Source organism: Bombina bombina, chromosome 2 (assembly GCF_027579735.1).
Source record: "Bombina bombina isolate aBomBom1 chromosome 2, aBomBom1.pri, whole genome shotgun sequence".
NCBI classification, from domain to species: domain Eukaryota; kingdom Metazoa; phylum Chordata; class Amphibia; order Anura; family Bombinatoridae; genus Bombina; species Bombina bombina.
The window spans coordinates 473,096,667-473,113,525 of NC_069500.1; the positions used below are offsets into that span (position 1 = coordinate 473,096,667).

At 38.9% G+C, this 16,859-nt stretch overlaps 1 protein-coding gene across 1 annotated transcript in view; it reads right to left on the reverse strand.

Annotated features, from left to right (window-relative positions):
• The window catches only part of MVK (mevalonate kinase), a 92,588-nt gene that overhangs the window by 36,736 nt on the left and 38,993 nt on the right, over nt 1–16,859 (reverse strand). Inside the window, exon 9 of the mRNA XM_053702111.1 lies at nt 5,219–5,372. Within this exon, the coding sequence (XP_053558086.1) occupies nt 5,219–5,372 (154 nt within the window). The remainder of the gene's footprint in view (nt 1–5,218; nt 5,373–16,859) is intronic.

The window sequence follows — 16,859 nt, forward strand, 5'->3', positions numbered from 1 at the left end:
CGTACTGACCCACCATCCTTAGAGGGTACCACCTCTTCCTCAAATAATGAGCCAGTTAAAATGGGTCTACTTCCAGAATGGCAAAGGGTGCCATCAAGAAGAAATGTCAAGCCTGCCATAAGGCAAGATATCCGAGCCGCAGAAGGACAAGAAGCCACATAGACTGTGCATAAGTATCTTGTTTTTTCTCTTTTTTGAATTATTTGAGACTCTTTGCTATATACCAGGTTCACTTGGTTCTTTCTTACTAGGAATATTTTTTTAGTCTGGAGTTGGATCAGCTAAATAGCTGATAGCCCATTCAGGGCGATTAAAATATGTATATATAATTCTCCATACCTGTTACATTGCAAGGTCTTTTTTTTCTTTTATTTTTTATATTATTAGCTTAAAGGCAAATACAGCTGCTTTATAGATGTTCAATGTATAACTGAGAGTTAGGGATTAATACCTTAAGCTATTAAATGTTATACTCAGCCCAATTGGTAACGTTCCCCCCCCCCTGAGTTAAAGCTTTATGCTTTTGAACCACTGTTATATATACACATGTTGTTTATTTGTTTTGCCTAGGGATTATAAATATATACTCCAAAGCCAATGTGAAACTGACATCCATTCACAATAGGTTTTTGTTTTTGAACGGTTATGACTCCACAATGTAATGTTCAATATTTATATATAATCACTCAAAATGAGAAAGGGTTTAACTGCCCAAATAAGAGGACAATGGCCCTACAAGATCTAAGTAAGAAAGGTGGGAAAATTTTACTTTTACAGGAGACTCATTTTAAGGCCAACAAACTTCCAAAATATTTCACTACACATTTTTCACAACATTTCCAAGCACAAACCAACAAAAAAAGATAAATGGTGTAAGCATTCTTATTCATAGGTCCATTCCATTCCATTCAAAGCATTGCTAATAGACAAAGATAAAGATGGGAGATACCCGTGTATCTCAGGCCTGCTATATGGCAGACCTGTTACAATAGTCAACCTCTATGCACCTAATAAACCTCAAGATTCTTTTATAAATAATATTACTTCTAAAATACTGGCCAATACTAAAGGCCCACTGATTCTTGGTGGAGATTTAAATGTCCCACAAGTCACTAAGTCCCAAATAACCCCCAAAGTGCTTCTATCTATATGGCAACATTTTAAACCTCTTACCCTACATGATACATGGTATTATTTACATCCCTACAGAAAAGACTATACTTTTTCTCCCACCCACAAAAAGTTATTCGAGGCTCGATTATATTCTTGTAGATCATAATGCACTCTTTCATCAAATAATCCAACATAAAACATACAACATGGTACGATCACTCTTTAGTAGAATGCTTTTTAAATTGGCCTTCTATGCCAGTTAGACCATTCTGTTGGAAACTGGATGACGCATTATTATTGAATCCAAAAGACCTAGAGATTTTTACTAAGCAGTTAGATACCTACTTCTCAATAAATGTCACCTCAGACTCAAACCCAGACATGATTTGGGAAGCACATAAGGCCTAAATGAAAGGTGAGTTTATAAAATCCAGAGCTAATAAGCGTAGAGTAGACAGGGAATTGTATACTTCATTAGCCAGAGAAAAGGCTGAGCTAGATTTTTGGGGTAAATTGAACCCTAAGGATGAATCACTCCAAAAACAGCTAGGTGACAAAAGGAATAAACTGAACGAGCATCTGCAAATTGAAACTCAGAAAACAACTATTCTTGCAACAGAAATTCTATGGGGAAGGTAATAAAACAGGTAAACAATTAGCGAGGGTGTTAAAAAAGCAACAATTAAAAAAACTTATATTCACTCAATTACCTCACAAAATGGAACACAGGTAGAAGACACTAAAAACATAGCAAAAAAATTTCAGTAGTTCTATCATAAATTATACACATGGAGAGACCCTCAAAAACACAGACGCTTGTGATAGATATTTACAAAACATCACTCTCCCCAGTATATCGGCAGAGGAGGCACAATCCTTAGAATCTCCAATATCTGAGGGTGAAATCTCTGAACTTATATCCAATATGAAGCCAAGTAAGGCCCCAGGCTCAGATGGTTTCACTAATTTTTATTATAAAACATTTAAGTCCTAATTGACCCCACACCTGACATCTCTATTCAATTACGTATCAGACCAACACTTATTCCCGGACACTATGGGGCCCATTTATCAAGCTCCGAACGGAGCTTGTGGGCCCGTGTTTCTGGCGAGTCTTCAGACTCGCCAGAAACACAAGTTATGGAGCAGCGGTCACAAAGACCGCTGCTTCATAACCCTGTCCGCCTGCTCAGAGGACAGGAATCGCCGGAATTCAACCCGATCGAGTACGATCGGGTTGATTGACACCCCCTGCTGGCGGCCCATTGTCCACGAGTCTGCAGGGGGCGGCGTTGCACCAGCAGCTCTTGTGAGCTGCTGGTGCAATGCTGAATACGGAAATCGTATTGCTCTCCGCATTCAGCGATGTCTTTCGGACCTGATCCGCACTGTCGGATCAGGTCCGCAAGACATTTGATAAATAGGCCCCTATGCTTCAAGCTCATATAACAGTTCTACCAAAACCTGGAAAAATCCCTGATACCCCGGCAAACTTTAGACCAATCTCGCTGCTAAATGCAGACCTTAAATTATATGCTAAAGTCCTGGCCACAAGATTGAATAAATTTTTACCTTCCTTACTGGACGGGGACCAAGTGGGTTTTGTACCACAGCGAGAGGTTAAGGATAATATAAGTAAAGTAATTACACTCTTAGATCACATTAGGCAAACTAAAATCCCAGCAGTATTCCTATCAATGGTTGCTGAAAAAGCATTTCACAGATTAGATTGGACATTCCTACAATCCACATTAATTAAATTGGGGTTTCCAATTAAATTTATTACCCAGATTTTTTCTTTATACTCTAATCCCTCAGCACAAGTCCGGGTTAATGGTATTTTATCAGATGCTTTCGAAATTTGTAATGGTACGAGACAAGGGTGTCCCTTGTCTCCCCTTCTATTTGTTTTATCACTAGAACCTCTGGCAACTAGAATAAGAAATAACTTCAAAATAATTGGAATTAACGTCCAAGATCAAACCCATATGCTCGCAATGTTTGCGGACGATGTCTTGCTTACACTGACATCCCCTCTGGAGTCTCTGAAGTCAGTCCAGAGGTAACTTCAAGACTACAGTAAAGTATCACATTTTTTAGTAAACCCGAATAAATTGGAATTATACCCAATTAAGTTAGACTTGGAATGTAAATGCTTTACAGGGTTCATGTGATTTTCATGACCTAATCCCTGTGCATAATTTATTAGCCAAGGATAAACTTCTCACGAGGGAAGAGTAACAAGAATTGGGTTACCTACATTTCACCTCATGGTTTAAGTACCAGCAGATGCGACATTACATACTATCCCATAGAAACAAGGGAGACTTTCTTAGACCCCTCACAGCTTTTGAAATGCTATGCACTAACCACAATTTAAAAAAAAAAAAGGGACAGTTTCCTTCCTGTATCAACTCCTTATGGAGTTACATCTCCCACTGAGACTCACCTATGTACATAAATGGGAAGTAGAACTGAATAAGCAAATAACATCAAAGCAATGGAAACTATGGTCCTATGCTACAGCAAAATCAGCGCATTCTTCCTCTCATTTGGAAACAAATATGAAAATTCTTACAAGATGGTATTTGACTGCTAACAAACTAAAACATATGTTTAAAAACGCAAGCAACTAATGTTGGAAGGGGTGCAATCAGGAAGGTACAATGCTGCATATATGGTGGGATTGTGATATTCTGTATCAATTTTGGAGCGAAATACACTTAGCAATTAGTGAGGTCATAAGTTTTTCCCCGAAATTCCCACCAGAGCTCTTCCTCTTTAATGACCTCTCGGACATAACCTGTAAACGCAGACGTAGTATTACCCAAATTATGATCAATGCGGCTAAAAAAATGAATCCCTAAATTATGGAAAGATACGCAAATACCCTCCTTTGAAAGTTGGATAAAAAACAGGTAGATATTACGTTAAAAATGGTGAGATATTATTACTTTAGGGAAACTTAATTTGTACCAAGATATAGTGTACTTATGGGAACAATACAAATACAAACATGCTCAAGCAACTTAGACTATGTTATAGTTTTTTGTTTTCATTATGCTAGCTGCTGCCTCTGTGGACGATTTTTGGGAGTGAGGGACTAGAGTTCTGTGTACATATAAGGGCTTTTGGCAGTCGACACATTGGAGTATATTAAGAGCTATTTTACAAAATAAAATCATATCCTTAGGCAATGAAGTTTTAAGTTTTTGGTTAATCCCTTCACTTCCCCCAAGTTCCCCTACCCTACTCCCTTCCTATCTATACTCCAAATATACTGTTATTGTTGCTGAAAAAATACTGGAAAAATCAGTAATATTGTGTTAATAGAAATGGAATCTGTAAACATCCCAGAAACCAAATGCTTATGCAAGCAGACTTGACTTATACCCTCTGTGAGAGGGTTATTTGATCTTCAGATTGGAAAGAGAGACTTAGGAGATAGACCCATCACCAGATTTCCATAAGAACTGATCATATAGATGTTTTACATGTCAAAAGAAAAACAGTATTGTATGATTATTATATAAATATGCTTGTTTTCTTTTTGAATTTTCCTACAATAAAGAACAATAAATATAAAAGTAAAATCAAAAAGAAATAAGAAAATGCGTTTCAAAGCAAAAATACAGCTTTATTTTTAAAGTAGAATGTGCTTCAAAACTGCTTTCTCTTCTAACAAGTTTATCACTGTACTTTTATATTTAGGTTTGCATTTAATATCCTTTAGAACAAGTCAGTGTACTAGTACCAGTATGTACTGTAATTCTTTCGGTCTATTTTTGTTTCACGCTAGTTATTTCAGTGTTTATTAGTTGCCTTTTGACAAGCTTTCATTTTCTTCCTCAGATTATTTTATTTTTCAGGAATGCCTTATTTACATTAAAAGATTAATTAAGCTCCTTCACCCACATCACATTTGCTGGAAGCCGTTAACTATAAAACCTGCATATTTACAGTAAGAAAATAGAAACTGTCACTAAAAGAATGTCATTCCTTTCCTCTGCGAGTCAATAAATCTATAGATGACATGTCTTCTAAGCCTTGTGAAGATTCCTGCACATAGCTAGCGTATTGCAATTATTTCATTAATGAAACTTACCAGGTCGAAGCAAAGTTATGGCGCAGCCACCTCCTCCAGCACCTGTCAGTTTGCTGTGCAGACCATGTGATGCAGTCACCTGACAAAGCCTGTCCAAAGATGGATGCCCTACCCCAATTACATTTAAGTGATGCTGGTTTATGTCGATCAGTTCCTGGAAAAGATAAATTAATAATACAGTATATATAAAAGAGTGTACCCACCTTTGTAATAGTACGGCAAGAAAAGTTTTATGAAATGGAGTGTGGTATACTGTATGTATTACATAACCAAAAGATCAACACATTCTTCAAAATTTAGAAGACATACATTATTTGATAGATACATTACCTGAAGAATAATTATAACTATATTTCAAACTTTTTATTATATTGTATATCAAATTGCATCTCTCTTTTGAGGACTGAAATAATTAAGAGATGAAAAAAGTTCAATAAAGGGACAGTCTACTCCAGAATATTTGTTTAAAAAGATAATCCCTTTATTACCCATTCCCCAGTTCTGAATAACCAACACTTCAATATTAATATACTTTTTACCTCTGTGATTACCTTAAATGTAAGCCTCTACAGACTGCCCCCTTATATCAGTGTTTTTGACAGACTTGTATTTTAACCAATCAGTGATGAATTATAAATAGCTCCACGGGAGTGAGCACGATGTTATCTATATGGTACACATGAACTACCACTGTCTAGCTATGAACAACGGTCAAAATGCAGAGACAAGAGGCGGCCTTTAAGCACATATAAACTAGCATATGAGCCTACTTAAGTTTAGCTTTTAAAAAAGAATACAAAGAGAACAAAGCAAAATTGATGACAAAGCAAAAGTAAATTGGAAAGGGGGGCGGAGCCAGCAGCCGATCATGGCGGATGTGTGACAGCTAGCTCTGTTGTGCTTAAGGGAGGAAATCGCTCCATATGTGAGGTCAGCAACTCGTTTTGCCGAACAAAGCCTGTAGTTAGACACCTGGAACACGCTGTCCCTGGAGAATTGATAACGGGACCGAAACTACTGCAGGCTTCCAAGTAGCACACCGGAGCTCATCAGACAGATGCGGCCTTGTAAATCATAAAGAGGCTCAACGAAATAGCGACATCGACTCTGCATGGGGGTGAGGTTAGTGACGGGCATCACATTCATAGTATAGCCCCATTGCTTTTGCACCAAAAAACCTAAGCAGCCGCCATGTAGTCCTGCACAGCTCCCCTTGGTCTAAACTAGCAGTCGCCTACATGTAACAAATCACTGCAATTATTTAAACGCACATGGGGGCTGGCTAACGAAATTACAGTAGCAGAAGGGCCCATAATAGCAATATGTTTGTGCTTTACTTATGCACTTATACTGTTTTTTTTTATTAGCAGACTCACTCCTATTTTTCTCCAGTAAACCTGTCATCCTATCCCTCTTCACCCTCTTAACTTTCAGCCCCCATCCCTGATCTACTATCCATACCCAGAATTAGGGGATACAAACTGTAAGTACTCCACATCGAGCACTACACATTGGAAAGTCTACACGTTCACTTTGACAGCACTTCTATTGCCCAGACATTACATAAGACATGAGCACCCATAACAATTTTTTTCCCCCAAAATGTGAAAGGATTAAATTCCCCTACCAAGAGGTCAGTCGCTCTGAATTGGTTCTGCAGACAAGGAGGGGGATGTCATTTTTATCCAGGAAACACATTTCTCTCAAGGACAGGCCCCCGCATGCTCCTCCAGCGCTTACCCACTGTTTTTTTTTTTTTTTTTTAAACCATAATACAGAAAAAAGAAACAGTGTAGGTATTTTGTTTCATAGACGTATTCCTTTCCGTCTAACCTCTCAGTACCAAGACGATGAGGGTAGATTGCAGATTCTTACGGGTCTTCTCTACACTTAACCAGTGACTTTAGTGAACATATATGCCCCAAATAAAAGCCAAGTGATTTTTTTTTAGGAAAACTCTCGACCATGACCCAGGGGATTGTTGTAGCAGGAGGGAGACTTTAATTTGGCACTCGCCCCTGTCTTAGACTGCTCACAAGGTCGCAGTAGTACCCCAGTATTGACACAAACACGACCCGACCCGTTTGTTTCAACCCGAAACAAACCCATTCCAGGATTGATTACATGCTTTTAAACCAACTTAGCTTACACCTAGCGCTTTCTTCTGACATCATCCTAACCCCCTGGTCTGACCATTCCATGGTCACACTGAAGTTAGTGTGGCCCTCTGCCCCGATATGTCAATACCAGTAGAGACTGGATGAGTTTCTGCTCAGAGATCACTCCCTAATGGAGCAAATTATGAAATCTCTAGCTGAATATTTTACACTCAGCCAGAATGACTCAATCTCCCCTAATATTTTGTGGGATGCACACAAGGCGATAATACGTGGGAAATTCCTCAAACGTAAAGCACGACTAGTAATATCTAAGAGATCGGAATAAAACACACTATTTAAAACACTACAGAATCTGGAGACTAAGCATGCCTCAAATCCCCCGAACCCTGATCTACTCAGAGACTTGACTAAAGCTAGATCTGCCTTTAATGCATTTCTGTTTAGGGAGGCGCAAAGATGCGCCTTCTTTCTTAAGAAACTTTATTTTAGCGAAGGAAACAAGGCAGGATCACTTTTGGCTAGAGCTCTCCGACAAAAAACATTCAATTCCTATGTTCATAGCCTTTCCACTCCGGAGCACCCCAACACACAAGGGATAGCCATGATATTTAAGGACTATTATCAAAAACTGTACAACCTCCCCCCTGTAGATAAGCCCCACAATATCAGAAAATGGAATCATATGTGGCAGAAGCAGAACTACCCACCCTATCGCAGGAAAAAGTTGAACTTCTTGAAGCACCAATTGATGTTGCAGAGGTTCTGCAAGTGATAGATTCTCTTTCAAATCAGAAAAGTCCAGGGCCGGACAGCTTTTCTAATACCTATTATAAAATGTTTAGTAAAATTCTAGCCCACCAATTGACCAAAGTTTTTGAAATTATTGATCATAACGGATCTTTCTCATAGGACATGCTCTCTGCGCACATAACCCTTATTCATAAGATAGATAAGTCCCCTCAAGAACCTGGGAATTATCGCCCTATTTCCATAATAAATTCAGATGCCAAAATATATGCCAAGGTAATAGGATAAATAAATATCTTTCATACCTGGTTCATGTGGACCAGGTTGGCTTTGGTCCGCGTCGGGAGGCCAGGGACAACACGATCAGGACATTGCACCTGATCGACCACGCCGCAGCACAAAATATAGAGGGGTCCTGGTCTCTACCGACGCAGAGAAAGCATTCGACAGACTTAATTGTCAGTATCTCAAAATTGCTCTAGGGGGCTTCGGGTTTGGTTCCCAAATGATTAACAGAATATTTAGTCTCTATAATAACCCTACTGCAAAAATGAAAGTTAATAGCATCTTCTCTGATTGCTTCCCAATTAATAACGGTACCCGTCAGGGATACCCACTTTCCCCTCTCCTATTTGCCCTTGCCATGGAACCATTGACCGCTCATATCAGAGCAAACCACAAGATAACAGGTATCCCATTAGGCCCAAATAACTACAAGATCAGTCTATATGCAGATGATATTCTGCTCACTCTCAGTGACCCAATACAACCGCTTCCCCCATTTCTTGACGAGTTCCGTGGATTTGGATAAATCTCACACTTCCACGTCAACTGCCAAAAATCCAACATATTTAATATCAACTTGCCTTCTTTAAACCTAAGGGAACTCTCAAAAATGTGCCCATACCAAATACAGAAAGATAACATAAAATATTTGGGTATCAAACTAACACCCAGGCTGTCCTCTCTATACTCAACAAACTTCCTATTGCTTCTGCAGAACATCAAGAAGGATTGCCCAAACTGGCAGCCAAAACCTATATCATGGTGGGCGAGAGTTCAGATAGTTAAAATGTCAATACTCCCACGTATCTTATATATACTCCAAACAGTACCAATTGCACTCCCCCAAACGTATCTCAATCACATATAAAAAGTTATTAATAACTACATTTGGGGGGCCAGCAAACCCATAATAGCTAGAAATACACTATATAGAGCCAAAAGGGTGGGAGGTATAGGACTGCCTCATATTTACCGATACTATCAGGGAAACATTCTACAATGCATACTAGAATGGCACACGAAGATTCATGATAAGGCTTGGATCTCGATAGATTCGCAGATTCTCAAAACTCCTGCCATGGGCCCCATTTGTTGGTTGCATCCTAGTTGCCGTCCAATTACAATCAAACTATCCCCCTTATATAGACACATTTTCTCTACCTGGGGCAACATTCTCACCCGGGTTCCAGGAATCTCATCCCCTTTCTCCCCGATGTCCCCAGTGTTTCAAAATACGGAACTCTTATCGAGCATATTGGGTACGAAGAGTAACACTCAGTATAAAGACTTAGGATACTCAGCCCCTATAGCCGACTTTTTGCAAAAAGGAAGTTTAAAAAATAGACAGGAACTCTCAGAAGTCTTGGGTGGTATGTTTACAAATTGGTTGAAGTATTCACAGTTACACCATCTCCTGACACACTCTCCTCACACCTCTTCTTTCTCACGACCACTTACGAGGTTTGAAGAGACCTGTAGAAAGGCTATAGTCCAGAAAGGCACACTTGCTACCGCTTGAAGAATCTTAGATGACTGCATATACAATCGGGTTCCTACGTTCACTCGTAGATGGCAGGAAGAACTTGCGACAGACATATCCCAGAAAGACTGGATTAGATTTTTGAAACTCACACATAAATCCTCCTCTTCAGCCCAAATTCTTGCAATGAACTATAAAATTTTGTCTAGGTGGTACTTGACCCTGTTCAGAATCAAATTATTATTACATAATACTACCCCCCAGTGTTGGAGGGGATGCAGGGAAATAGGACCCATATATGGTGGTCCTGCCCGAAGCTGTCTGCCTTTTGGGCTACCTTGGAGCATACTTTAAGCCCGCTGCTCTTGAGCCCTTCACTTAAACTCACACCCCAAATAGTCCTGTTCAACGACAAACTAAAACGCACTTGTAGGCTACATTCACAGCTCCTACAAATTTGTATGAATGGGGCAAAATCACTACTCGCCAGGCATTGGAAAACTAGCATCATACCCACATACACAAAATGGGAAAAAAGGACACAAGAACTATTAGCCTTAGGAGTACTTTTATTATAAACAGACTAGATATGTTTCACAGTATCAGATTCTACTGAACACATTGAATTCTTCAAACTCAGATACTACTGCTGCGATAACACAGATAAATTGAGCAATTGTGCTACACCTGGATAGTTGACTCCTTAACTTACCCTGATCCTCTCCTCTCAGATCGGTTCCCTTCCCCCCCCCCCCCTCTACTTTTTTTTATTTTTTTTAGTTGTTCTTTCCTTCTTCCATTTCTCAACCTTTCCCTTGAGTCTTCGAGAAGGGATATACGATGTATTGACTAAATTACCGGAGGACATGACACTCCGGTCTATTTTTATTTTATTTTTTAATTTATCTACATTTTGTTTATCTAGCGTCTATGTGTACTTCAGACGTAGATTTCTTGTTGATTTTTAGGAAACCGTCAAGAACGCATGATAAGCTGTATTTGCCTTGAATAACATCTTTCCTAAAAAGTGTAGAGACCACTGACTATTTTTGAATTTGTTTGTGTCAAACCTGTGCCTCATTCTGTAACCCTTCTTTATGACGCTTTACTTTTTTCTTGAATAAATAAAAATATATTTACAAAAAAAAAAAAAAAAGTAAATTGCAAAGTTGTTTAAACTTTCATGAGTCAGATAGGGCATGCAATTTTAATTTTGACTTGAATGTCCCATTAAGTACTCAATAATCATATAAAAATATAGGACATTTGATTGAGAATATTAATAAATGGAACTTGAAATGAGTCAACCATAAGGTCCAAGATAAAAGTACTTAATCCCAGGTCACTGCTGTTGTACTGTTGCAGCTAAATAAAAATCTGTATGTCAGCAGGACTTTCCTAAACAAATATATAAGGAGGCTGCATAAGGGATCTCCAACCTGAAAATGTAATCAATCAAAAATGTTTCAAAGTCTAATCTGCATTCAGCACCAATACCACTATTGCACACAAAAGAGCACCCAAAATAAGCATATTAAATGGAGATTGTCATATAAAATGCTTGAAACACAAAATTCTTCTCTTTCATAATTCAGAAAGTGCATACATTTTTCACTTTACTTCTATTATCAAATGTGCTTCATTCTCTTGATATCCTTTGTTGAAGAAGTAGAAATTCATTACTGGGAGCTAGTTTAACACATCAAGTGAGCCAATGACAATAGGCATATATGTGCAGCCACCAATCAGCAGCTAGCTCCCAGTAGTGCATTTCTGTTCCTGGGCTACCTAGGTATGCTTTTCAATAAAGGATATAATGAGATAGAAGCAAATTCAAATTGAAAGTTGTTTAAAATAATATGCTCTATCTAAATCTTGAAATACATTTTTGGGTTTCATGCCCCTTTAATTATGCAAAGTGGAAAATAATCTTTACAATAAATTTTAATAAATGTATTTTGCCTCCACGACCCAGTTATTTAATAATTGAAAATGTTCATTTATATTTGTTCCCATTTGACTCCAGCAGAATTAAGAGAGGCTTTTAAAAGGGTACTACAAAATAAATCAATGTTCTGCTATGTGTTCTCTAGTAACAAGTCTGTATTGGCTCCCACAAATAAAACAAGTGGTAAGAGGAGTTTGGTTGCTGAAAAAATAATTATAGAATACATAGGCTTAATGTATGAAGAACATTTTCACATTCAGTATCTTAATTTACTATGCTGCAAAAAGTCTTGTCATTTCAATGTGTTTCATGTCCTTTTCAGCAGACAAAGACATATGAGATTTTGAAATACACCAGATATCTAAAAGTAATCCAGCCAGAACAAAATGGAGAATGAAAGTGATATTGTAATTGGTTACAATCATTCTCCTTAGCCACAACAGAATATCCACAAGGGTTTACCAAGAGGGAGCAAATGTTTGGCATTTGATGCCAGGGAAGGTGAGGTAAAAAAAAAAAAAAAAAAACTTTCGGCTAGATTACGAGCTTTGTCAGTAAGGCTGTGCGTTGCTAACGCTCAGTTCCAGCTCACCGCTCACCTGCAAACAACGCTGGTATTACAGGGTTTTTTTCAACCCGGCGTTAGCCTCTAAAAAGTGAGCGGAGAGCAAAATTTAGCTCCACATCTCACCTCAATACCAGCATTGCTTACAGTAGCGGTAAGCTGGCTAAACGTGCTCGTGCACGATTTCCCCATAGGAAACAATGGGGCTGAGCCGGCTGGAAAAAAGTCTAACACCTGCAAAATAGGATTTTTCCTACCTTAATTCCAATTGGCTGATAGAATCCTATCAGCCAATCGAAATTCAAGGGACGCCATCTTGGATGATGTCATTTAAAGGAACCTTCATTCATCGGGAGTCGTCGGAAGAAGAAGATGCTCTGCGTCGGCTGGCTTCAAGATGGACCCGCTCCGCTCCGGATGGATGAAGACTTCTGCCCGTCTGGAGGTCCTCTTCTGCCCGGATCGGATAAAGACTTCTGCCCCTCTGGAGGACCACTTGTGCCCAGCTGGGTGAAGACGTCTCAAGGTAGGGTGATCTTCAAGGGGTTAGTGTTAGGTTTTATTAAGGGGGGATTGGGTGGGTTTTAGAGTAGGGTTGGGTGTGTGGGTGGTGGGTATTGTATATTTTTTTACAGGTAAAAAAGCTGATTACTTTGGGGCAATGCACTGCAAAAGGCCCTTTTAAAGGGATATTTGTAATTTAGCATAGGGTAGGGATTTTTATTATTTTGGTGGGCTTTTTTATTTTATTAGGGGGATTAGATTATGTGTAATTAGTTTATAATTCTTGCAATTATTTTATTATTTTCTGTAATTTAGTGTTCGTTTTTTTTTCGTAATTTAATTTTATTGTATTTAATTGTAGTTAGTTTAGGGAATTAATTTAATTATAGTGTAGTGTTAGTTGTAATTGTAACTTAGGTTAGGTTTTATTTTACAGGTAAATTTGTATTTATTTTAACTAGGTAGTTATTAAAAATGTAATAAATGGGGGGCGGAGCCAGCAAGGGATCTGATTGGACGCTGAAACTTTAGCTCCTGGAACAAATAAGCTAAATAGCCCTTTTTTGAGCCATATAACCTTTTGAAATTCCCTATTATCCGTCAAGTATGCTCTAAATACCCTATTCATAAGTCCCTTTGCCGATAATGCCCTAATCTAGTGAAACCAAATGTACTTTAAAGATCTGCAGTTCACCGGAGGAACTGAAGCCACGCGCGCAAACCTATAAGAAGCTGCTTGGACTCTGTAGAACTTGGGTACATAATCATCCCGACACTTGCTACCGGTGGAGCGTAGTGAGCTCCGGAGACATCTAAAGCTACACTGCTATGAAATCATGATTGCGATAGAATGGGAGGTATGTTTATAAACAGTCGCCATCTTTGATTGCAGATAGGTAATTGATGTAAGCAGCGCAACGTGGCCGAAGCTATCATTGAAACGATCTGCATCGGCGGATTATAGCAAGACCTCTCTGATACGCTGTGTGTGTAACATAGTTACAGCACCCTTCGTGAAGCCTTTAACAATGAAGTTGGCTGCCTACTTACTGAAAGTACTGTTTAACCGCCTAGACTCCCAGCACGAGGACCTCGTGGAGACCTTGAGAGCAGCTGTTAGTCCTCCGGTTACAATATTTGGGATTACCTCATCTGCATATGATCTTGACATACTACCTGCTGGAGGTGCTGCCGAAAGACCACAGTATGGGCCCCCAGCTGAATGTCATGCTCCTGGGACTCTACCTTTACAGCAGATGGACACTACACTAGTAGATGCGGTGAGCCTCCAGCTTAGGCATGGCTCTGTTATACCGGGGTCAGGGGACAACATGCTTGAATATACAGGGATAGAGTTGCATAACGATAACGGGCTGAACAAAGAGCTGAAGTTGAAGTCTGCCACACACCCAGTGAAGAGATTATCAAACCGAGCTGGGCATTTTTCTCTCTACAGCAACTTGGTATTGGGACCTTGCATCTCTTGTTATGACCCCGCATCTGTAAAGCTATGGAACACAATCCGCAAGCATTCTCTCGTTGCTTGTTTAATTGGCATACATACCATGAGAACCGGAATAGGTTGAATCAGGTCAGACTTTAATTTGGCGATGGGCTAATTGCTAGGGGGAGGCCCTATGAAGCCTCGCTATTCTATGTACATTCTCAGACTCTGGATTCTGCTTGCTTTAGGCGCATACATATGCCATATTTAAGGACTATCAATATTCTAAACTATGTCTAACGGCCTGAAAACTGGGATATAATAATTTATTGTGTAGATAAAAGTTATCAGGCTTCAATTTTACCTCAAATATTAAAACAGATTAGGCTATAACGCTACACCTACAATATATGAATGTACAGTTTACTGTATTTATGTACACAGAATATTAATGTCTTTGATTGTTTTGTTCCTAGTTCACAAAGGTTTTAAAGAGTTATATATTTAGTTAGGATAACTATGTAATTCTTTAGTAACTACTAGCTTCTTCTTTTGTTAGCTATTTGTTTGACCATCTATGGCTCTATTTAGTTAATATGCTCTGGGGCTCACATTCCCAATTGTCCTCTTTGTGTATAGAAGATATAAAATGTCAAGATAGGGTCAGTTTGCCTAAATCATATTCCCCATAATACTTAGCCACTAATATGGAGTTGACACACCTCATTATTAAGCACTACACAACATAGCTACTCCAAGACAGCATTCTCATAACTATAACCAGTATATATAAGCTAGCAGCTTCCGTAGCTCATCTTAAGCGCTACAGTAACAAAGTAAGCTATTCATTTAAGCTTATTACTCCTGACTTAGATATGTTTTATGCCTTGCAATACATATACTGGGCTATCACTTATACCAATTAGAAGTTTAACTGCTTAATCTGTTGTTTGAAAGTGTTGCTTATGTCCTAGCTCAGATATTCTTGAAGTTTAAATATATATCTTGGGGTATATCCATCTTGGAGGATTATTTAAAGAATCTGTAATGTATGTAGCTTGATTATAGCTCTCTTAAGCTAACTCTATGATGTATACCTCTAATATCTTGAAGATAGGCAGATTTGATTTGCGCATGTTGGGCTATAATATTTCAGCAGTATATTTTGTAATGACAAATTAACGTTGTGCATGTATCCTACTAACTATTTTTAGCTGTCCTCCAGTGTGTAGGACATATCACAATGTATTTAGCCCTAATTAGCACACAGCCATTAGCCTTCATCTCAAATGATCCAATTTTAAGTCAACTTAATCCTTAAGCCTAAGTTAAGTCACCCTGCTCTATCATTAGCCGAATAAGCTACCTTACTTAGGCTTATTGGAGTTACTAATACCTCAGGGGTTTAGTTTTACATCCCCATTTATATTAAAGACTGACCTGAGTTTGTCCCCGCATGAATCTATGGAGCTCATACCCTGAACTAAATTGTATTTGTGGTATTCCCATAATATATTTGGGACACACTGACAGCAGTTGATAGCCCCTCCCTACTCATCGGTTATATATACATTGTTGATATACTGGTTATACTGCCTATCTTCTCTGATTTTGGGCCTTAAGCCAGAATTGGTTCCATGTGATAATGGCTTTAGTTCTAGTTGTACCCCCACATACCAGCTTTATAGTTCAGTAGTTGGGGCACACAGTTATCAGTTTCTCATAAGCTGAAAGTTAGTTTCAACATATAGGTAATATTTATTACTCAATACTAATCACCTTCGTCGCCCACTTGTATAGCAGTTAACGTATGTATGAATATCTATATATGTATATGTATATGCTATCATTATTAGTGATTGTAGGACTGTCATCACTAGCTCTTTCATAGTTTTTTCCACATTATCAGTATACATCACTTGTCCATGATAAGCCTCTCTCCTCCCTTTCCCGCCGGAGCTTATTACCGGTGGGTCATATCCCCACTCCTTTTTCCAGCTTCGTCTATAGATGACACTCCCCTAGGAGAGGGGCTCATCCGAAGATCCCCTATACCCCGAACATTCCACAACCCCCCTCTTCACATAATACTACAGAGTGATTGTTGAGGCCCCTTACCTCCCATAATTGAGCTCTGGATCTATCCTGGTCGCATATTCTACACATTTGCCATTACTTTCTCATTATATGAGCATAACACTATATTTAGATAATTACTTCTCTCTGTTGGAGCCATGCCCATCCCAGTAGCCATGTAAATAACAGGTCCCCCCTGTGAAGCCCACCCTTATAACCATTCAATAAATCTTTCCATACCTACTCTCATGTCCTATCTGGCTCCGCCCCCCCCATCCCCCTCCCCACTCCACTTTGAGCGGCTCCTGCCCGCTGCGTCCCTTATCTCTCTCCCCGCTAAGTTGGTCCCTAAGTGGCCAAACACAAGCTAATCCACGTTTATCCTACTTTTACTAGATTATTTAACGCTATAAATGTTTTTTATGATAATGTGGAGAATATACTTTATCTTCCCCCTCCCCCTACCCCCATA